General features: G+C 39.2%; 1 protein-coding gene across 2 annotated transcripts in view; it reads left to right on the top strand.

The window, feature by feature from the left end:
* Positions 1-460: 460 nt before the first annotated feature.
* GRIK3 (glutamate ionotropic receptor kainate type subunit 3) overlaps positions 461-21445 on the top strand; it is a 524589-nt gene continuing 503604 nt past the window's right edge. For both annotated transcript variants that reach the window (XR_014470426.1, XM_083173547.1), the window contains exon 1: positions 461-1291. Coding sequence is in view for 1 of the 2 variants with exons in the window: in XM_083173547.1 (XP_083029673.1) it covers positions 1177-1291 (115 nt within the window). In the remaining variant the exon portion in view is untranslated. The remainder of the gene's footprint in view (positions 1292-21445) is intronic.

Here is a 21445-nt window from a genome sequence, read left to right as displayed (position 1 = left end):
CCCTCATACAGTTTCCTCTGCTATTGTTACATTTGCCTTCCCATGTTTTCTTCACGTGTGATGTAGATGCAGCAAGACTTGCTATATTGCATTAGCAGTTTTTCATATTTGAGTTTCTTCTGCAAGTTTTTCTGATGAGAATATATGACGTACAACATGTGCATGCTACTCTGTCAGAAGAAGGCAGATACGGTATGTCCTTGTAGTAGTAATGTTACTATTTATAGTCTGTTAACCACTTAGAAATCTAGAATTAACCCTCTGATACTAATCAATTAGAATCCACTCCCTACTCTATATACCACACCTTCCTTTGCACCTTCAAAGCTAGAGGTTCCTTTATACATGCTTGTGTCACAGAGCCAGAAAAATAACAATGTAATGCCAAGCAAATGCTGGCAGGTTACCCACTCTCAATAAGTAGCTGTACAGCCAAGAGGAGGGGAGGGGGGCACAGAAAGCTGCCCTGTATATGTGTGTGTGTGTGTTTGTTCTGTTCCGACACCCATATTCTGAATGTCCAAAATAGCTTTTGTAATCCAGCATCATCCTATTGTTTGTCTTAATTTGCTGTCCACCCATCCACCTCTAAAGACTACACACAAGTGCAATGAATTGTATTCACCCACTGAACAAATCACAGTCATGAGATGGTAGCTGCTTTGCATGTGGAGCAGGCAGGCTGCCTGAGTGTGTCTGCCTTTGTCAGTCCAATTCTCTCACTTGTGCTAAATCTCTGTAGCCAGTGAAGAGAATATATATTTTTTTCCCTTCAACTGCAGGATGGCTGTTGCTGCATCTGTCTTTCCTTCTCCCCAAGCCCCAGGGAGCTCCTGATCTTCTAGGTCTGGAATTCCACTCCACAGCTTTGCTAAAGACCAGTTGATAGCATCAATGAGGACTGCATCTAAGCATCCAGTCTTCAGCAGGTGAATGGGACTGGGAGAAGCAGACCACTGGAACACACATAAAGGGAGAAGATTTTTTTGTGGTTAGTAGAAACATCTTCTAACCTTTGCTTTCAGTTGCTGAGGCTTGGGGATAGTCTGCTAACATGTGCAGTGCAGAAGCATTCAACTGTGACTGTCTTGGGCTATCACTGGAATCTTAAAACCGCAAAGGAAGTCCCAGGGAATCCCATATTAACTTAACTTCGGGGGGATTTTGTTTCTAACAATGACACATTACTGGCTCTCTTTTCGGAGTATGGTTTTAGAATACTGGGCAGTTATTCTCTGCTACAGCTTCTGGCTTCAGGACTGTCAAGGAATGCCACATGTTATTCGCATAGGTAAGTCCTGCATGCTATTTTCTCACTTATACCTGGCACAGCCTTCTGTGGCCAGGGATCGGAATATAAAATGTTGTTTTGCTGCTGCCTCTGTTAATGAAGGGGTTAACTTGCCTGTAAGTCTGTAGGGGAATATCCTTTAGGTTGTTAGCTGCAAACTCTAAATTGAAATGGATGACTTATCCAGCAAAATGGTCATTCCAGGTTTCCCAGCTGCCCAGATACTACATTTTGATGACATCTGCCTTCACCTGCTTTGCTGTGCCTTTCCTTCACTGCAGAGTTTATTTGAGCTGTCCCTAAGGACATACTGTAGATCTGAGCTGCGACTGTGCCCGTATATCTGCATGCTGGAGGATATATAGGCTAGGTGTTTCTTATGATACTTATAGCAATGCCTTTGATAGTTATCACTATACTCTTTGAGGAAGTTGTTTATTCTTAGGCAGCTGCTGCAGAAAAGAGCATCTATCATCCCCAGGATTAGAATCTGGCAATTAAAGGGTAGGATTAGTGACATAAAGTACCATCTTGCATGCAAATAATCACGTACAGTATCTCTGAGATAATGTCATTGCTTACTACTTGCAGATGTCTAATTTATAAGCAAAGGCAATATTTTCATTTATTGTCCTAAGCAATGTCTCAGATCAGCAGTCAATTCTGCTCTCAGTGCTGTCTTCTGCTTTGTGTTCACAGAGAACTGTGATAGTCTGTGATAAGTCATGCAATTGTTTCCCCCTCCGTAGCAGATTAACTTTCTGTTATTCACCCAGGAACAGCTAAGGAGTATGCGGGAAGCTTCCCATCTCCAAATCCTGTTAAGGTTATAGACTGTGCAGTCTCACCACTTACTGACCTTGGGTGTCCATTTATCTTCTTGTTCCCCAAGGACAGAATGTGCCAAATTAGGTTTACATCTGCATTTCGTTGAATATAGGGACTTAAGATTGCTACCTACCTATAGCCTGACATATTATGATAATGCAGGTTTGTGTGTAACTGTAACCATGTTGTGATATCCATCAGGAAGTTAAATGAAACCATTTTTGCCAACAAGGCCTGCACATCAACATGGGTAAAAGTGATAATTCAATTTACTTTCTTCAGAGTTACTTAATCTAATGTTATGTCTGAGCAATGGCTACACTAATACACATTTAATACAAATCAATAAACATCAGTATATAACAAAGAAACAAAAAGTGAACATGAAGTAAGCCAAGTGTTACACTTTGCATGCTCGCTCACACACACACACACACACACACTCACATTGTATATGTGTATGTATATATATATATATATATATATATATACACACACACACACACACACACACACACACACACACACAAACACACACACCCACACTGTATATAAGCATGGTTTAAAAAATGTGTCACTGCTTCTAAAGCTAGTACCTACAGTGAATGGAGAATATTGCATGTGTTTATAGATATTGTCAATACAGTTTAAGAGGTATTATTGTGCCTAAAATATGTACAGTGTGTGCTTGCTGATTTCATTTTTTTGAAGTGCTATACTGTCGGTTTGTCTGGTCCCACAAGCATGCAGGAAAAATCTATTTGTAGTTACGCTGTACTTCAGTTGTTCTACTCTTCATAGAAGAAAATACATCTTTATATGTCTTTTACAACTTACATAGAATATTATTAACCTGAAAGCTGTATCCAGTGTGCAGTAGGAACTTGTGCTGAAAAGAATATACTTAATAAGCTATTTATTAAATGGAATTCCAAGAAGATGCATTTTAGACTGCTGAAGTACTGTTTGGTTAGTTTACTACAATGAATACTCTGCAACAGGATGTCTGGCAATGTTATAGTGTTTATAGTGTAAACTGATACTTAAAAATATGAAACAGAAATAATACATCTTGCAAAATACATATATTTAATATTATATTGATACGCTAATGGAAAAAATGCATCACAAAGTTTAAACTGGTGCATAATCGAAGAGCGTCCACAAAAGAGGGTCACCTCTGTGCATTTGAAGTGGTTAAGGACACCTGTTACAATGACCATTTCTAAAAAATGCTAATATTTTTATGTAGTTAACCATAATTTAATGGAGTAAACATGTTCAGCATAAAATGTGGGCTGTGCTACATTTAGAATTTATGGTCTTTGTTGCCGCAGTAGAAAATAATAAAAGTAGTGAGTTATTTTGACATATATAGGCTTCATATATGCTTGAATATTTCCTAAAAGTAATATGCTAAAATTACTAGCACTTGTAACTGTTTTGATTTATTAAATGATACCTTCATTATATAAAAGTCTAAATCCTTAAACCCCCCAGTTCTGCTGTGAAATTGGGTTAATAATAAATTGATTAAAATATGTCTTAAAAAAATCTGTATTCTATTATCCTCTTACTTAATAATATGATTATATAAGTTCTCCTATGAAGAGTTAAGGTCTTGGGGGTCATGCAAAGATATGATGGAGTACCATCAATTCTCAACAGAGTTTAGAATTTAAATTAAAATCCTTGAGCTTACACTTAACCTAAATTTTACAAATAAGGTCAAAGATCAAAAAGGGTTTTGTGCTTTTATAGTAAAACCAAACATTTTCAGTGACAAAAAAAAACATATTTTTGTCCTCCATGATGAATGATAGTGGTGAATTTTCTCAATGTACAGTATATTAAAGCACACACGATACATCTTAATAGTTTTGTTGTATACTATGTGTGCTTTTTTGTTATAATATAAAATACAGGGATGAGATATATATATATATATATATATATATATATATATATATATATATATATATATATATATATATAACACCTGTGTACTATATAAAATATTTAAAAATGCTTTGATAATATTATGGAATTATTGGTCTTAGAAAAACATTTATTGTAGTACAGTACTCTCATATGCCTCAATTGTTTTGCTTCTACCATATTATTTTGCAATATGTTTTATTGTATAATAAGAATAAGAATAATAATTATCATTATTATTATTATGTTTTTATTCAACAACAATGCGTGGGGGAACTGTGAGTAGGTTTTAGTATGTGTGTGTGTATGTATATAATATATATATATATATATATATATATATATATGTTTTTGTTTTTTTACTTTAAATGTACTGTTAATTATATAGCATATTATTATTGTAAGGTAACCATTCAAGACCAGTTTTCACAATAAAACATGATGACCTTTGTACTGTATCTTGGTATCTCTGATCAAAACAGAAAGGGATGTTGAAGTTTAGGAGTAGAGGTCCCATGTGTCCAAGTATTCATGGGTCAGGCCATTGTTTTCATCCTTAAATCTTGACCTCACCATCTGTATATTCCCATAATTTATTACACACTTAGATACGAGGGAATAGTTTCACTGCTGTGCGTTGAGCTTACTTCACGTCAATAGGTATCATTTTTTTATGACTATTTATAATTCTGGATGCCCTATGGTTCTGTGTATATGAATGGTGTAGCTTTTGGATTTCTGAAACATGCAATACATCAAATGAGAACACAGAGCACTGGTGGGTGTACTACACTGTGACCTCCCAACCTGTGGATCCAAGCAGTGACACCAAGGAAGACGGATATAGATATATATATATATATATATATATATATACTGTATATATATATATATATATATATATATATATATATACACACACTAAAGTATCTATTGTAGAATTATGATGCTGTATTGCTTTTTGCCAGTTATGTAGTTATTTACTCTGTTCACAGAAGAACCTTCCAGCTGATAATGTTGACAATTTTATTATATGAACAATTAAATGTTAAAATCTAAAGCACTGTGATCCATACATAAGTATATTACACACTGTTTATTATAATAATTTATTTTTCACATACACTTAATATTTTATTTAGTAATAAGTTACATTGATTACTCCTGATTACTACAATTAACACTCCCTGGATCCAGGAGTACAATATATGGTCCAAAAAAGGTCATACATGTCAATGTCAATTTTTACTTGAATGTTAAAAAAAAAACACGAGGAATCAGGACACTTGTTTATGTTTGAAGGTTTTCTATAGTGTATTAACTGCAAGTCATCAACAGTTATCTTATTATCTCCAAATAATGTACACTAATTATTGAATTCCAACCACCAAGTGTTTTACACATGTTCACCACTAAGACCAGAGCTGCCGTACCAAATGGATTGATTATATAAAGCTCTTTCCTCGGGGTGACATGCCTACCACCAGGTGGCCTGCTCACTGGAATTACATAGCCTAATACAACAGGGATCTCTGTCTGGAAATGTTATAGTACTGCTGTCCTCACTAGCCTAGAGTAATCAATAGCTCTGACAATCAATTAAAAGCTTAACAGTTATCAATTTTCTGATAAAGATCAGGAAGAGAAAAAGGAAGTAAGAATTAGTGATCATTGGTGCACTTTCCAATACAAAATAATTATGTAAGTACAAAATGAGCACAGTCAGGGGATCTACTGGCGTCAGCGTCATGGGTTTTTGCACTGGGTTGCCTATGGAAAACTTATTGAAAAAGTCTAAAAAGGGTCCTGGATAATGGATTGTCAAATTTATTCCAGTTTTACATATTCAAATTCAAACAAAGACATGGCTGTTTTGTCAATCGCTCTCATTCTTCTCATGTATATGTATAGTCCATCTTTCTTTTGCATAGATCACTTTGACAGACCTAGAGGCAGGAATAATCTGAACAGAGTTTGAAAAATGAAAGATTAGGGAAATTAAATAGTTTTTCTTTCTGTCTCCCTCTGGTGGTCATAATAACTTTAAATAAGATTACATTGAAATATTACTAAAATGTTTTTTTTTATAAAAAAACTTGTTTCTTTAAGCTTTAAAAAAAAAACAATGTGAACCTTTTAAGCTTGCCTGGCAGTTGACTGAAAGAACCAAAAGTTATTTGTTGTAATGAACCAAAAAAGTACCAATTTATTCGCATGGGGCACTATTATATTGTAATAAATCATAAATACAATCTTTTTATTTTGTCCTTGGTGAGGAAGCCTTCGGCAGTGCTAAGCAATGTTAATAAATGTAGAGAATCTATGTGCATGGAATTAAGGACTTCTATGCACCATGACTGTTCCTTATGTGTTTTATTACTATTTAAGGAAAATAAAGTGAAAATAAACAAACATGAATTCTGTTACATGAATCTTAAAGATACTATGTATATTCTGTATATAGCTATGGTACGTAAATCTAGACTTTTTTAATTAATGCAGAGGATCCCAAACTCAGTCCCCAAGGCATCCTAACAATCACGATTTTAAAGATATCCATGGCTCAGCAAACATGATTACATTAAATTGACTTAGGAAAAAATTGAATCAACTATGGCCTAGCATTGATATACTTAGACCTTGGACCATTACAGTGCCTTGAGTAGTGTGTTTGGGAACCTCTACATTCATTTCTTGATACATTTTATTTGAGACCCCCCCCCCCTCTCCACTATATCCCAAGTTCACAAAATACCCCACGTCAGTCGGTGGCAGCAGTGGGCCATTTAGTCCTCAGGGGCCCCAGTGCAATGCACCCGCTGCACCAATGGTAGTTCGGCCTGTGTGTTCCTATTATTTGAATACTAGTTACAAGTCCATCAAATGACAGAACAATGTACAATAGCCGTAATGTCAGCACTGGCGGATGTGCACACCCGAACGGAGCAACACTTAGGGGGTAATTCTAGTCCATTCTTTCTGACAAAATCCTTCTTAGATGGACAAAACCATGTGCACTGCGGGTGGGGCAGATGTAACTTTTGCAGAGAGAATTAGATTTGGGTGGGGTTTTTCTTCAAAGTGAGATCTATATTGAAGTGTAAAATCATGCAGTCAGTATTTTCCCTGCACAGAAACAAAATTACTCATCCAAATCTAATTCTCTCTGCACATGTTACATCTGCCCCCCTGCAGTGCACATGGTTTTGTCCATCTAAGAAGGATTTTGTCAGAAAGAATGAACTAGAATAAACCCCTTAATGTGCTCCATTGGGTGACATCTAGTGGCTGCCAGCACACAAAACACTTGCATTTGAGGTGAGGAGCAGCATTAGTCTTTTTTTTATATAGGACTAGTTACAAGCCCATCAAAATGACAAGCAACATAACAGTAATGTCAGCGCTGGTGGTTGTGCATGCCCCAATGGAACAACACTTGAATTGTTTCGTCACAAGCCATCTAGTAGCCACCAAGACACAAATCTGTTGAATTTCCTCCATAGAGATTTGGAGCAGTATTAGTCTTTAATTATATGTGATTCTACCAAAGCAAATTTGTTCTTCACTTTTGTGACTTGTAGTATACAATTGAACGTGCATCTCTAGGTTCCACCAGCTGCTGTTTGAATCCATACAGTCAGAACTCCAATTGTTTTTTGCCTCCTAGTAGTTGACAGTTCTTATCAATACTTTAATTGTACATTGGCAATAAGTTACAACACAAATCAGCTCATTGGACAAGTGGATCAATTCACATTGAAGCACTTCATTTAACAAATGGATCAATGTAGATTATGTCAAATGAATGCACTCACCTCAAGTGGCCAGCATTATTTATTTATTTTCTTTACGTGATAGTGGGTGGGAATGAATGTAGCTTTTGGCTATAGAAACAACATTTTTAAATTCAACATTCTGACAAATTTGTTCAGGGTGCCAAATTAGGATGTTAGTGTTTTATATGTTGGTTTGAGTCCAATTGGAATGTTTCCTAAAATACTTTCCACTGTACAATATATAAATAGTATAACAAAGATGAATGCAATGGGATTGTATTAAAGATACATGCAAGGCCTGAAGGAAAAAGGAAGTAAAGCAAAGAAACAATTCAACTGAATTACTTAAGGAAACAAGGAGGTGAGCATCTGCATTGTGGAACTGTATCCTAACACACCATCATAATTGTGAGAAGTGCCCCAGTCAGAGGTGTGATCTACAGAATATTAGGGAATATTTATTAAATCCTGGAGAGAGATAAAGTATAGATCAATATAGGGTGGTATTCAATCCGGGATTCCGACTGTCAGAACTAGGGATGCCAATCCCAGGGCATTTTTTCAAACCCAGGACTGGGGATTGAAAAAAGATCAATCCCGAGATTCCTGGGATCCCGGGATTGGCCTCCTTAATTAAAAAAAAATGCTCCCCTCCCCCCACAAACCGGCCATTTGCATATACTTGCATGCACAGTCTAATTCTGAAAAAACAGGATTGGAAACTCCAATCCCAGGATTCAAATCCCTGCAATTTTGGGCTCAAATCCTGGGATCCCACCAATCCCGGGATTGGCCACCCTAGTCGGAACATCCCATTTTCACTAAGCTCCACTGTAACTCGACAGTCGGAAATCATTGTTCCGGCTGTTGAGTGTCGTAAAGTGGGCGTGTGTGAGAAAACGGCCATGGATGGTCGGCAGTGCCCGTGAATTTGACAATCCGCGGCCATTTCCGACAAAACAGATCCAACTTGTTGTAAAGTCGGATCGGTTTTGTTGAAATCTGCCTTCAATGCTGTCGGAAACGGCAGCATTGAATAGACAGCGTCCGCTATTTCTGCCAGAGGAAATAGCGGCCAACACTGTATACCCCCAAAGTGTAGAGAAATTACCGAAATGTTACATGCTGTGTTTGAAAAATGACAGTCAGGAGCTGATCAGTTTGTACTTTATCACTTTCTACTTTCTCTCACTCCAAGCTTTAATAAATCTCTATTACTATCTTTGATGCATCTCATTTTCTGCCCCTCCTTCATAACATTATTACCAGTTGTTTGAGATAGATGTTTATAGATTCAAGATAAGTTGCTGAAGCATTATTACATAAAGAGGGACAACACTAGTTATATATGACCAGTTACAGTTATATGAAGAGATAGTAGTGCAAGGAAAAGAAAAGGGCAATCAAAGTGTAAATGTTCTGTTTGTTGCATGAATCTATATATTCATTAGCAGAGTGTGTGAGAACAGTGTTCATGCTATATTAATAAGTATTGGTTTGTAAAGCTTAGTACCAACCACATACTAACTGCATTGACTTTAACAGTGTGACTCTGTACAAAATCCATTTCCCAAATGTGATGTATCCCTGACGTTCACTAAACCACTTGTCTAAAGCCATTTGCTTTTAGCTGGAAAAACCCCAAACATATTGATTTTCATTCAGGATCTGTCTGCCTCTACACTAGCAAACGTATACAGGAATCTCCAAGAGACACAGTGGCTGCAAGCAACCCGCAGTGGCAGAATCAGTAACAATGTCAGCTTGGAGGGCAGTAGAAGGTTAACATTAGAGTGCTCAATACCAAAAATATGCCTTTTCCCAGAGAGAGGGCCATGGTAGATGCAATGGAGTTTCCACACATATCTAAAAAAAAATGCATTTTTCCAGTAGTAAAGCATTGCCCTTGATATCATCATATGATATATATATATATATATATATATATATATATATATATATATATATATATATATATATATTATTTTTGAATAAATGTGGTTTAGATTCATTTTCCTACATTAATAACCCTAACTAGTGTTCACTCAATAATTTGAAGAGGAAATGGGTTAGAATGGGTAAACTTGGAAAGCAGAAGAAGGTGGAGTTGGGTTAAATTAAATGGCATTGAAGTAACAGATGTCCAGAAATTAAGAGGAGCAGAACCACATGGTGCGCCCAAAAACCCAGCTTGACATGTCTAGCCTAAAGCTTCTAGAAACAGCAGATGATGCTTAATAAAAAAATGATTATTCTGTTTAAAAATATGGCATATTTAGCAAAATACAAGAAATTCTTATTTCATTTACACAAGTATTTAATTTGCAATGGCTATACTGCATTAAGCCACATACAGTACATGTATATATCTGCAGCAGGATATAAGCAGAGTGATCACTGATCAAGCTTATTCCCCAAGCTGGACACCGCATAGAGCCAAGTGAATCAGCAAAAGCATGAAAATTGCACATTAACTCAGTCTGTGCTTGGTTCTTTGTTAGTGCTATGCACATTGACATATTCGGTATGATAGCCTAACAAAGTGCATTGAACTCTTCATGTTTTTCCTGCAGGTGCAGGTTATATTTCCTGTCTACATACTCCTAATATGTATGGAGTAAACAATGCCCTCAGTGGTAATGTTAGTATACAGCAGGCACTACTAACCTCGGTCTTCAAGGTACACTAACAGTGCAAAATGTCAACAGGGTCAAAAGGTTGAGCAAAAAGTAGATTTGGAAAAGGTACAGTTGAAAAAGTCATAAGGTAGAAAAGATTGATGGATTTTAAAAAAAAATATATTTTTAAACTTGTTTCGACCATATGTGTGTCAACGATTGTCATGTTGACCTTTTGAACCTGTTGACCTTAAACAACGTTTACCTTTTCCTGTCAATTTTTTAACCCTGTTGACTATTTGGGGTTGACTTATGACTGTCTATCTTTTTACTTTAACCCCTTCCCGACAATTGACGTACATTTACGTCATGGTCGGGAAGTACTTCCCGACACATGGCATAAATGTACGTCATGGATGTAAACTGTCACCGCGTCTATAGACGCGGTGACAGTTTGGAGATGTCTGCTGTCCCTGACAGCAGACATCCCCCCTCGCCGCCCGGGGGGGGCAGGGATGCCTCCCCCGGTCGGCGATCGCTGTGATTGGCTGTTCAAATGTGAACAGCCAATCACAGCTATTTCTGTGTTACCGGCGGCTATGCCGCTCGGTAACACAGAAAACGGTGGTGATCGGTGCTGTTAAGTACAGCACCGATCACCACCGATCCGCGGACACCCCCTCCCTCCCACCCGGCAGCACTATGTGCTTACCCGGCACCCGGCAGCCGCTCTCCTCCCTCTGCTATGCGCCGCAGCGCTGCCTCCCCCCTCCCTCCCCCCGCCAGCAGCAGCAGCACTAGGGACAGGGTAAAAATGAAAAAAATAAAATGAAATGAATATATATATATATATATATATATATATATATATATATGTGTGTGTATGTGTGTATATACACACACACACACACACATATATATATATATATATATATATGTGTGTGTGTATGTGTGTATATACACACACACATATATATATATATATATATGTGTGTATATACACATAAATATATATATATATATATATATATATGTGTGTATATACACACATATATATATATATATATATATATATATGTGTGTATATACATATATATATATATATATATATATATATATATATATATATATATATATACAGATAGATATTCCCGACCGAAGACGTATATATACGTCATGGTCGGGAGGTACTTCCCGACCGAAGACGTATATATACGTCATGGTTTTAAACTGTCACCGCGTCCATAGACGCGGTGACAGTTTGGAGATGTCTGCTGTCCCTGAGCCCCGGTCGGCGATCGCTGCGATTGGCTGTTCAAATGTGAACAGCCAATTGCAGCGTTTTCTGTGTTACCGGCGGCTAAGCCGCTCGGTAACACAGTGATCGGTGGTGATCGGTGCTGTTAAGTACAGCACCGATCACCACCGATCGCCAGCCCCCCCCCCCTCCCACCCGGCAGTCCCCCCTCCCACCCACCCGGCTGCCGCAGCGCCAGCACCCCTCCCACCCCCCCACCAGCCGCAGCGCCAGACCCCCTCCAAAATCTGGTGAGCAAAATGGGGTCACATGTGGGGGGGTTCCACTGTATTGGTGCTTCCGGGGTCTTGCTAATGCGACATAGCACCCACCATTCATTCCACCACCAAATATCACTCCTTCCCTTCTGAGTCCTGCCATGCACCCAACTGGTATTTTTTGGTCACATGTGAGGCATTGCCATACTCGGGAGAAATTGGGGCACAGATTTTGGCATGCTTTGTCTCCTTCATTCCTTGTGAAAATGAAAAACTTTGAGCCAGAACTGCATTTTTGTGTAAAAAAGTACATTTTTTTACACAAAAATGCAGATCTGGCTCAAAATTTTTCATTTTCACAAGGAATGAAGGAGACAAAGCACCCCAAAATCTGTGCCCCAATTTCTCCCGAGTATGGCAATGCCTCACATGTGACCAAAAAATACCAGTTGGGTGCATGGCAGGACTCAGAAGGGAAGGAGTGATATTTGGATTTTGCAGCACAGATTCTGGTTGAATGACCCCTGAAGCACCCATACAGTGGAACCCCCCCACAAGTGACCCCATTTTGCAAACTACACCCTTCAGGGAATTCATCTAGGGGTATAGTGTACATTTCAAACCCCCAGGGGTTTCACCAATTTTGATACAACTGAGCTGTGAAAATGAAAAATTAAATTTTTTCATTTGCACAGCCCAGTTGTATCAAAATTGGTGAAACCCCTGGGGGTTTGAAATGTACACTATACCCCTAGATGAATTCCCTGAAGGGTGTAGTTTGCAAAATGGGGTCACTTGTGGGGGAGGTTCCTAACTTTTAGCATCTTATGGTGCCTAGAAACCTACATGGTGCCTAAAAAATAATCTCATAAAAAGGAGGCTCCAAAATCAAGTAGGTGCTCCTTCTATTATGAAGCCTGTGGTTTGGTCACCGTGCACACTAGGGCCACATATAGGACATTTATGAAAACCAAAGAATTGGGGGAATCAATTTTTAGTCACATTTCTCTAGTAAAATCTACTGTGTTCCTTAGAAAAATGTATTAAAATTGAAAATCTGCAAAAAAAATGAAATTTTGAAATTACACCTACACTTTGTTTTAATTCCTGTGAAACACCTAAAGGGTTAACAAACTTCCAAAATGCTGTTTTGAATACTGTGAGGGGTGCAGTTTTTGAAATGGCATCATTTATGGGGGTGTCTCACATACAAGTCCCTCAAAGTCACATCAGAACTGAACTGGTCCCTAAAAAAATCAGTGTTTGAAATTTTCTTGAAAATTTGAGAATTTGCTATTCATATTTTACGCCTCCTAGTGTCCAAAAAAATGAAAAGGAAGTTGAAATAATGATGGCAACATAAAGTAGACATATGGTCTATGTTAGTTATTAACTATTTTGAGTGGTATGATTATTTGTCTCACAAGCAGAAAATTTAACATTTTGCAAATTGCTAAATTTTCCATTTTTTTCCGACATTTTGGTATTTTTCACAAAAAAACACAGACTGTATCGACCCAAATTTACCACTAATTTGAAGTACAATGTGTCACGAAAAAACAATCTCAAAATCACTGGGATAAGTAAAAGCAAAAAAAAGTTATCCCCACTTAAGTGATACATGTCAGATTTGAAAAAAAGGGCTCTGTCAGGAACGCAAAAACTGGCTCTGTCAGGAAGGGGTTAAATCTATTTACCAGATATCACTTTGATTAATGGTGTATAATTGGTGGGTCCAGTGGTAGAACCATACAGATGGGTTTTGGTCACGCTTTAATTAGAAATAGATGGCCAGGCTATCATTACACTGTAGATGAGATGCAGAGATAAACTGCATACACAATAGCAGGGACAGCGATGTCTCTGTCTTTGGTGGTTGCTGTCTCTGGGCTGGCCAGGAGATCTTGCGATAATAGCGAGATGTTGTGCATGACTAGTGAGGTAGAGACATCAGCAGGTTCAGGCAGTGAATGTCAGAGGTAATGAGTAGGTATACTTTATGTCAGGGGTCCTCAAACTGTGGCCCGCTGAGGACGTTTATGCGGCCCGCCTGGTTATGGCAAAATTAGACCGGAAGCAGCTCTAAAAGGAGTGCTGCGGACCGCGGTCCCTCACCTTCTCCTCCACTGTCAGCGGCCATGTTCCTGTAGGCTTTTAAAACATGGCTGCGGCTACAGGAACATGGCCGCCGGCCTCCAGGTCTATGTGGAGGAGGTTCCCTCTGATGCCTCAGACACTGGGTGTGGATGTCATGACGATGACGCCGCCCGCTCATGCGTCTGTGAAGCAAGTAGGAGCAGCAGGCTGTGGATGGGGAGTCGAGGACTGCTGCCGCATGAAGCATCAAGCAAGCTGGGAGCCGCAGCAGCAGATGAGGATCAAACTCACAAAAAAAATAAAGAATTCTGCTGTTTCCTGAGGTGTCCTTCTTTAAATGTGTTATGGGGGAGCAGCCTGTTGTGTCCTCCTGTTATTATGCAGGAAAAGCAGCCTGTGATGTCATGGCATTATTAATGATAATGCCATATAATAATGCCATGACACCACAGGCCACTCTCCCGGTATAATATAAGTAATGCCATGACACCACAGGCTGCTCCCCCTGTATAATAATTTATTATACAGGGGGAGCAGCCTGTGGTGTCATGGCATTATTATTATACGGGGGGAGCCTCCTGTGGTGTCCTGTTATAAAGGGAGAGCAGCCTGTGGGGGTCCTGTTATTATACTGGGGGGAGCCGCCTGTTGGGTCCCGTTATTATACGGGGGGGAGAATTTAACTTTACTTCAGTTTAAATATTGTATTTGTTCCCATTTTGTTTCTTCACTTTAAAATAGGATATATTCAGCGTGCATGGGAATATGTTCATAGTTTCTGTTTTTACTATAGTCTGGCCCTCCAACAGTCTGAGGGACAGTGAACTGGCCCCCTATTTAAAAAGTTTGAGGACCCCTGCTTTATGTAAATGAAATAACTCTGTGCATGCTCACAGAATTAGGTCTTCTAAAAGTTAGAGTAAAAAGAATTCAGAAACTACGCTTAAAGTGGACAGTGGATGTGAGATGGATTTTTCATGTAACCAAACATCAGTAATGTAATGTAAATATTGACCATATATACTGCTGTATATTTTTCAGGTGCTAGTAAATACTAATAATGATGAAGGGGCACATACTGTATGAAAACAGAAAAAGAGGGGTGGTAGCAGTGCTAAAAATAATTTAACCCCTTCCCGACATTTGACGTACATTTACGTCATGGTCGGGAAGTACTTCCCGACACATGGCATAAATGTACGTCATGGTTTCTAACTGTCACTGCGTCTAGAGACGCAGTGACAGTTAGGTGATGTCTGCTGTCCCTGACAGCAGACATCCCCCCTCGTCGCCCAGGGGGGGCAGGGGTGCCCCCCCCGGTCGGCGATCGCTGTGATTGGCTGTTCAAATCTGAACAGTCAATCACAGCGTTTCCTGTGTTACCGGCGGCTAAGCCGCTCGGTAACACAGAAAACGGTGGTGATCGGTGCAGCACCGATCACCACCGAGCGGCAGCACCCCCCTCCCACCCGCCGGGCACTCACCCGGCAGCAGCAGCAGCTCCAGCGGCTCAACCGCTACGTCCGGAGCGCACGCTACGCTCCCCTCCTCCCCCCTCCCCCCCGCAGCAGCAGCAGCAGCAGCAGCAGCATCATGCTGCTGCTGGAAAAGTTAAAAATAAAATAAAATAAAAAAATGTGCAAATGTGTGTATATATATATATATATATACACACATATATATATATATATATATATATGTGTGTGTATATATATGTATATATATGTATATATGTATATATATATACACACATATATATATATATATATATATATATATATATATATATATGTGTGTGTGTGTGTGTGTGTGTGTGTGTGTGTGTGTGCGTATACCGCACCGATCACCAACGATCGCCAGCCCCCCCCCCCCTCCCACCCGGCAGCCCCCCTCCCTCCCACCCACCCGGCTGCCGCAGCGCCAGCACCCCTCCCACCCCCCCGCCAGCCGCAGCGCCAGCCCCCCTCCCAAAGCTGGTGACCAAAATGGGGTCACTTGTGGGGGGGTTCCACTGTATTGGTGCTTCGGGGGTCTTGCTAATGCGACATAGCACCCACCATTCATTCCGCCACCAAAAATCACTCCTTCCCTTCTGAGTCCTGCCATGCACCCAACTGGTATTTTTTGGTCACACGTGAGGCATTGCCGTACTCGGGAGAAATTGGGGCACAGATTTTGGGGTGCTTTGTCTCCTTCATTCCTTGTGAAAATAAAAAATTTTGAGCCAGAACTGCATTTTTGTGTAAAAAATTACATTTTTTTACACAAAAATGCAGATCTGGCTCAAAATTTTTCATTTTCACAAGGAATGAAGGAGACAAAGCACCCAAAATCTGTGCCCCAATTTCTCCCGAGTACGGCAATGCCTCATGTGTGACCAAAAAATACCAGTTGGGTGCATGGCAGGACTCAGAAGGGAAGGAGTGATTTTTGGATTTTGCAGCACAGATTCTGGTTGAATGACCCCCGAAACACCCATACAGTGGAACCCCCCCACAAGTGACCCCATTTTGCAAACTACACCCTTCAGGGAATTCATCAAGGGGTATAGTGTACATTTCAAACCCCCCGGGGTTTCACCAATTTTGATACAACTGAGCTGTGAAAATGAAAAATTTATTTTTTTCATTTTCACTGCCCAGTTGTATCAAAATTGGTGAAACCCCTGGGGGTTTGAAATGTACACTATACCCCTAGATGAATTCCCTGAAGGGTGTAGTTTGCAAAATGGGGTCACTTGTGGGGGGGTTCCACTGTATTGGTGCTTCGGGGGTCTTGCTAATGCGACATAGCACCCACCATTCATTCCGCCACCAAAAATCACTCCTTCCCTTCTGAGTCCTGCCATGCACCCAACTGGTATTTTTTGGTCACACGTGAGGCATTGCCGTACTCGGGAGAAATTGGGGCACAGATTTTGGGGTGCTTTGTCTCCTTCATTCCTTGTGAAAATAAAAAATTTTGAGCCAGAACTGCATTTTTGTGTAAAAAATTACATTTTTTTACACAAAAATGCAGATCTGGCTCAAAATTTTTCATTTTCACAAGGAATGAAGGAGACAAAGCACCCAAAATCTGTGCCCCAATTTCTCCCGAGTACGGCAATGCCTCATGTGTGACCAAAAAATACCAGTTGGGTGCATGGCAGGACTCAGAAGGGAAGGAGTGATTTTTGGATTTTGCAGCACAGATTCTGGTTGAATGACCCCCGAAACACCCATACAGTGGAACCCCCCCACAAGTGACCCCATTTTGCAAACTACACCCTTCAGGGAATTCATCAAGGGGTATAGTGTACATTTCAAACCCCCAGGGGTTTCACCAATTTTGATACAACTGAGCTGTGAAAATGAAAAATTTTTTTTTTTCATTTTCACTGCCCAGTTGTACCACAATTGGTGAAACCCCTGGGGGTTTGAAATGTACACTATACCCCTAGATGAATTCCCTGAAGGGTGTAGTTTGCAAAATGGGGTCACTTGTGGGGGGGTACCTAACTTTTAGCATCTTATGGTGCCTAGAAACCTACATGGTTCCTAAAAAATAATCTCATAAAAAGGAGGCTCCAAAATCAAGTAGGTGCTCCTTCTATTATGAAGCCTGTGGTTTGGTCACCGTGCACACTAGGGCCACATATAGGATATTTATGAAAACCAAAGAATTGGGGGAATCAATTTTTAGTCACATTTCTCTAGTAAAATGTACTGTGTTCCTTAGAAAAATGTATTAAATTTGCAAATCTGCAAAAAAAATGAAATTTTGAAATTTCACCTACACTTTGTTTTAATTCCTGTGAAACACCTAAAGGGTTAACAAACTTCCAAAATGCTGTTTTGAATACTGTGAGGGGTGCAGTTTTTGAAATGGCATCATTTATGGGGGTGTCTCACATACAAGTCCCTCAAAGTCACATCAGAACTGAACTGGTCCCTAAAAAAATCAGTGTTTGAAATTTTCTTGAAAATTTGAGAATTTGCTATTCATATTTGAAGCCTCCTAGTGTCCAAAAAAATTAAAAGGAAGTTGAAATAATGATGGCAACATAAAGTAGACATATGGTCTATGTTAGTTATTAACTATTTTGAGTGGTATGATTATTTGTCTCACAAGCAGAAAATTTAACATTTTGCAAATCGCTAAATTTTCCATTTTTTCACGACATTTTGGTATTTTTCACAAAAAAACACAGACTGTATCGACCCAAATTTACCACTAATTTGAAGTACAATGTGTCACGAAAAAACAATCTCAAAATCACTGGGATAAGTAAAAGCAAAAAAAAGTTATCCCCACTTAAGTGAGACATGTCAGATTTGAAAAAAATGGCTCTGTCAGGAACGCAAAAACTAGCTCTGTCAGGAAGGGGTTAAAAGAGAAATTGGATGATCTTTACAAAGATTTTTTACTTGAATAAAAACAAGCACATAAACACATGAATAAAATTGGAATAATTTGCATTTGCAAATACAGTTAATAATGAACACCCAATTCCACACTATAACAGCAATGGGAGAGTCCGTTCCTAGTATGCCCAAATTTATCAAGAGGAAAGCATAGTTACCGCTCCATATAAGTTGGTAATTGAAATGTCCTGGTATCCACATGGTCAGCCCAAGATGGCACAAATAACCGACATCCACTGGAGTTGATCTTAGGACAAATGGATGGATGACCTCAGGTACCTGGGTAGTGAAGTTTGGAATGGTATGTGGTAGTTATCCAAGTTGTAATGTCCCAAGGTGTTGAAAGGGAACAATGAGATCCTCTGCTTGGCTGGTCTGGACTACAATCCAAAATGGTGGTGGTGGCAAAAGGGCAACCCCCCCCCGTGACACGTTTCACTGCTACAGCAGCTTTATCAAAGGTATAGTGCTGTTGAGGCATGACTGGGGATATATACCTTATACAATAAGGTTACATGACCAATCAATTGAGCTTAGATCATCCAATTAACGAGTATAATAAAAATAACAATGAAGTAAAATAGGAGGCAGACCATTTTTATACACTTGTAATATAATGATAATAGTAAAAAAAAAACAGAATTCACTAAACTACATAAAAGAGTTTAATGAGAATAGACGCTGGAAATGTGTTTACTTCCGGTTTATCAGCAACAGCCGATTTCCATTGGTGGCATTGTTTCAGTAATCCGGGATATGTATCTTGATTCTGGCTGGCGGGATCACGTGATCGCTTCTCCAGCCGGAAAACTACATTACCCATGTGGCTAGAGACGTAGGTCACGTGACTTCCGCCCCCCAAAGAGTGTGCAGAGGAGGAGGCTAACTAATAGTACATTTAGGACATGCTGCAGGTGTGACGTCAGCCCTCTCTTGTATTGACGGCTTCTAATTGGTACATTGAACTAAGCCCTTGATTGGGCAAATTCACGTCACATGATCCAGTACGTAGGATTGATCATATTTATGACATATCATGCTTAAGCTGCAGAAACATTTAGAAAAACACATTTAAGGTGTAAAATTGCTAATATTTAAGGTATGAGATTGCTAATTAGATGGACAGTACGGAGCTTATACTGCTAGTATACTTAAATAAAAAGTGCACACATAAATGTGTTTTTCTTATAATACATAGAAACTACATTACCCATAATACCCCAGGGGCACATACTGTATGCTGTATAAGTTGACAAATGATCCATTAAATGAAGATGAGAGCAGAATCAAGGTGATGCAAGGTGATCTCATGCATCTTGATAAAGAAGCCAATAGGCTTTGAAATGTTGCCTCACCTCGGCCTGGTGTCCTGGTTTTTGAGTGCTGTTGGTCCTGCATGTTCTATACCAGTGTTGACATGGTTGCCAATACTTTTCGGAAGGCACCGCATTGTTCAAAATTAATATTTAATTTGTAACATAGCACAATTGGAGTGTAGCTCTCTGGATATATATATATATATATATATATATATATATACACAAAATAACAGGCGGTACTCTGAGACTTTCAAAAAACGTGTAGCAGTGAAGCTTTTAATCTACGTTTCGGAGCTCGTGGCTCCCTCGTCAGGATCTGACATTTTTTGAAAGTCTCCGAGTGCCGCCCGTTATTTTGTGTATATCTACAAGGAGGTATCCCCTTCTCCGGGAAGGCAACGGGGCAGGAAACCCCCCAAGTGGGGGCATCAGGAGTGCCAGGGACCACACAAACCATATATATATATATATATATATATATATATATATATAGTGACAAGGAATCAATTAGAATTGATCAAGATGAAGTCATTGTCTATATTTTGGAGCAAGTCACAGCATAGGCAAGGGTGGTTACAGCATTGCAGGATACAGGTATCACAGCATAGTACAAACTCTTCAAAAAGCTCCAGTGGTCTTTAAAGTAGCCCAAACCCGGCCTACCACTTGGGCAGCTATTCCACCATCAAGAGCAATAAACCTCTGTCCTGGAAACCCTTATATCAGGAGAGCACAGGTGCTGCAAATCGACTCAACCCTGATCACATCAGTTTCCCTGCTGCTTGTCTAAAACATGGACCGGATTCTGCCCCTGCCACAATCCTCCCCCTTAGCTTCAATCACCCTGGTGAAGCTAACACATTTTTCAGGCGAGCTCTCTGCTTCGCCCACCTCTAGTTTTGTCATCCGCCCAGGTACAAAATATATATATATATATTTTGGGACCACGATGATAGCGGTACTCGGAAACAGTTTCAATTCAAATTTCAAGGTGAAAGATGCGCCTTGAAAAAGGGGGATGATGTACTCCGAAATGGCTGTAATTTTTGCACTTTTTAAAGGATTAAAAAATTTGAATTTAAACTGTCTCAGAGTGCCGCTATCATCATGGTCCTACAATTGCTTATTTAGAGGGCACCAGAACACATCAATGTGGTTTGAGCGAGTGCCGATCAGCCACCCTCTAATATATAACATAATATTATATATATATATATATATATATATATATATATATATATATATATATATATATATAGACATTGTAGGGGCTCTGCACACACTAAATTAACTGATAATAAATAGTGGAGATTTGGTTCATGAATTGATCAATGCATTTAAGCCTGCAGCCCCCTTCAAGGGACTCCACTTTTCTGCAGGTCCTAACACTATCGCTGAAAATGGCTACAATACACATAGCTATCACATCAATGTTTGATTACAGGCATGCTATCTGGTCTGAAGCTCACAGCACACTTTGCTTTTATAGGTGAGCAGCTACAACACACCTGTCACTAATCATCTAGGGAAATAGTTAACATATATATATATATATATATATATATATATATATATATATATATATATATACATATGAAAGGAAGAAGTATAGAAGTGCGCTCTAAGTTTTCACCATAAGAAATACACAATGGTAAAACAT

The sequence above is a fragment of the Crinia signifera genome, chromosome 2 (assembly GCF_055691185.1).
Source record: "Crinia signifera chromosome 2, ASM5569118v1, whole genome shotgun sequence".
NCBI lineage: Eukaryota > Metazoa > Chordata > Amphibia > Anura > Myobatrachidae > Crinia > Crinia signifera.
The sequence above is the reverse complement of the archived record's forward strand: the minus strand, read 5'-3'. Positions and strand labels throughout refer to the sequence as shown.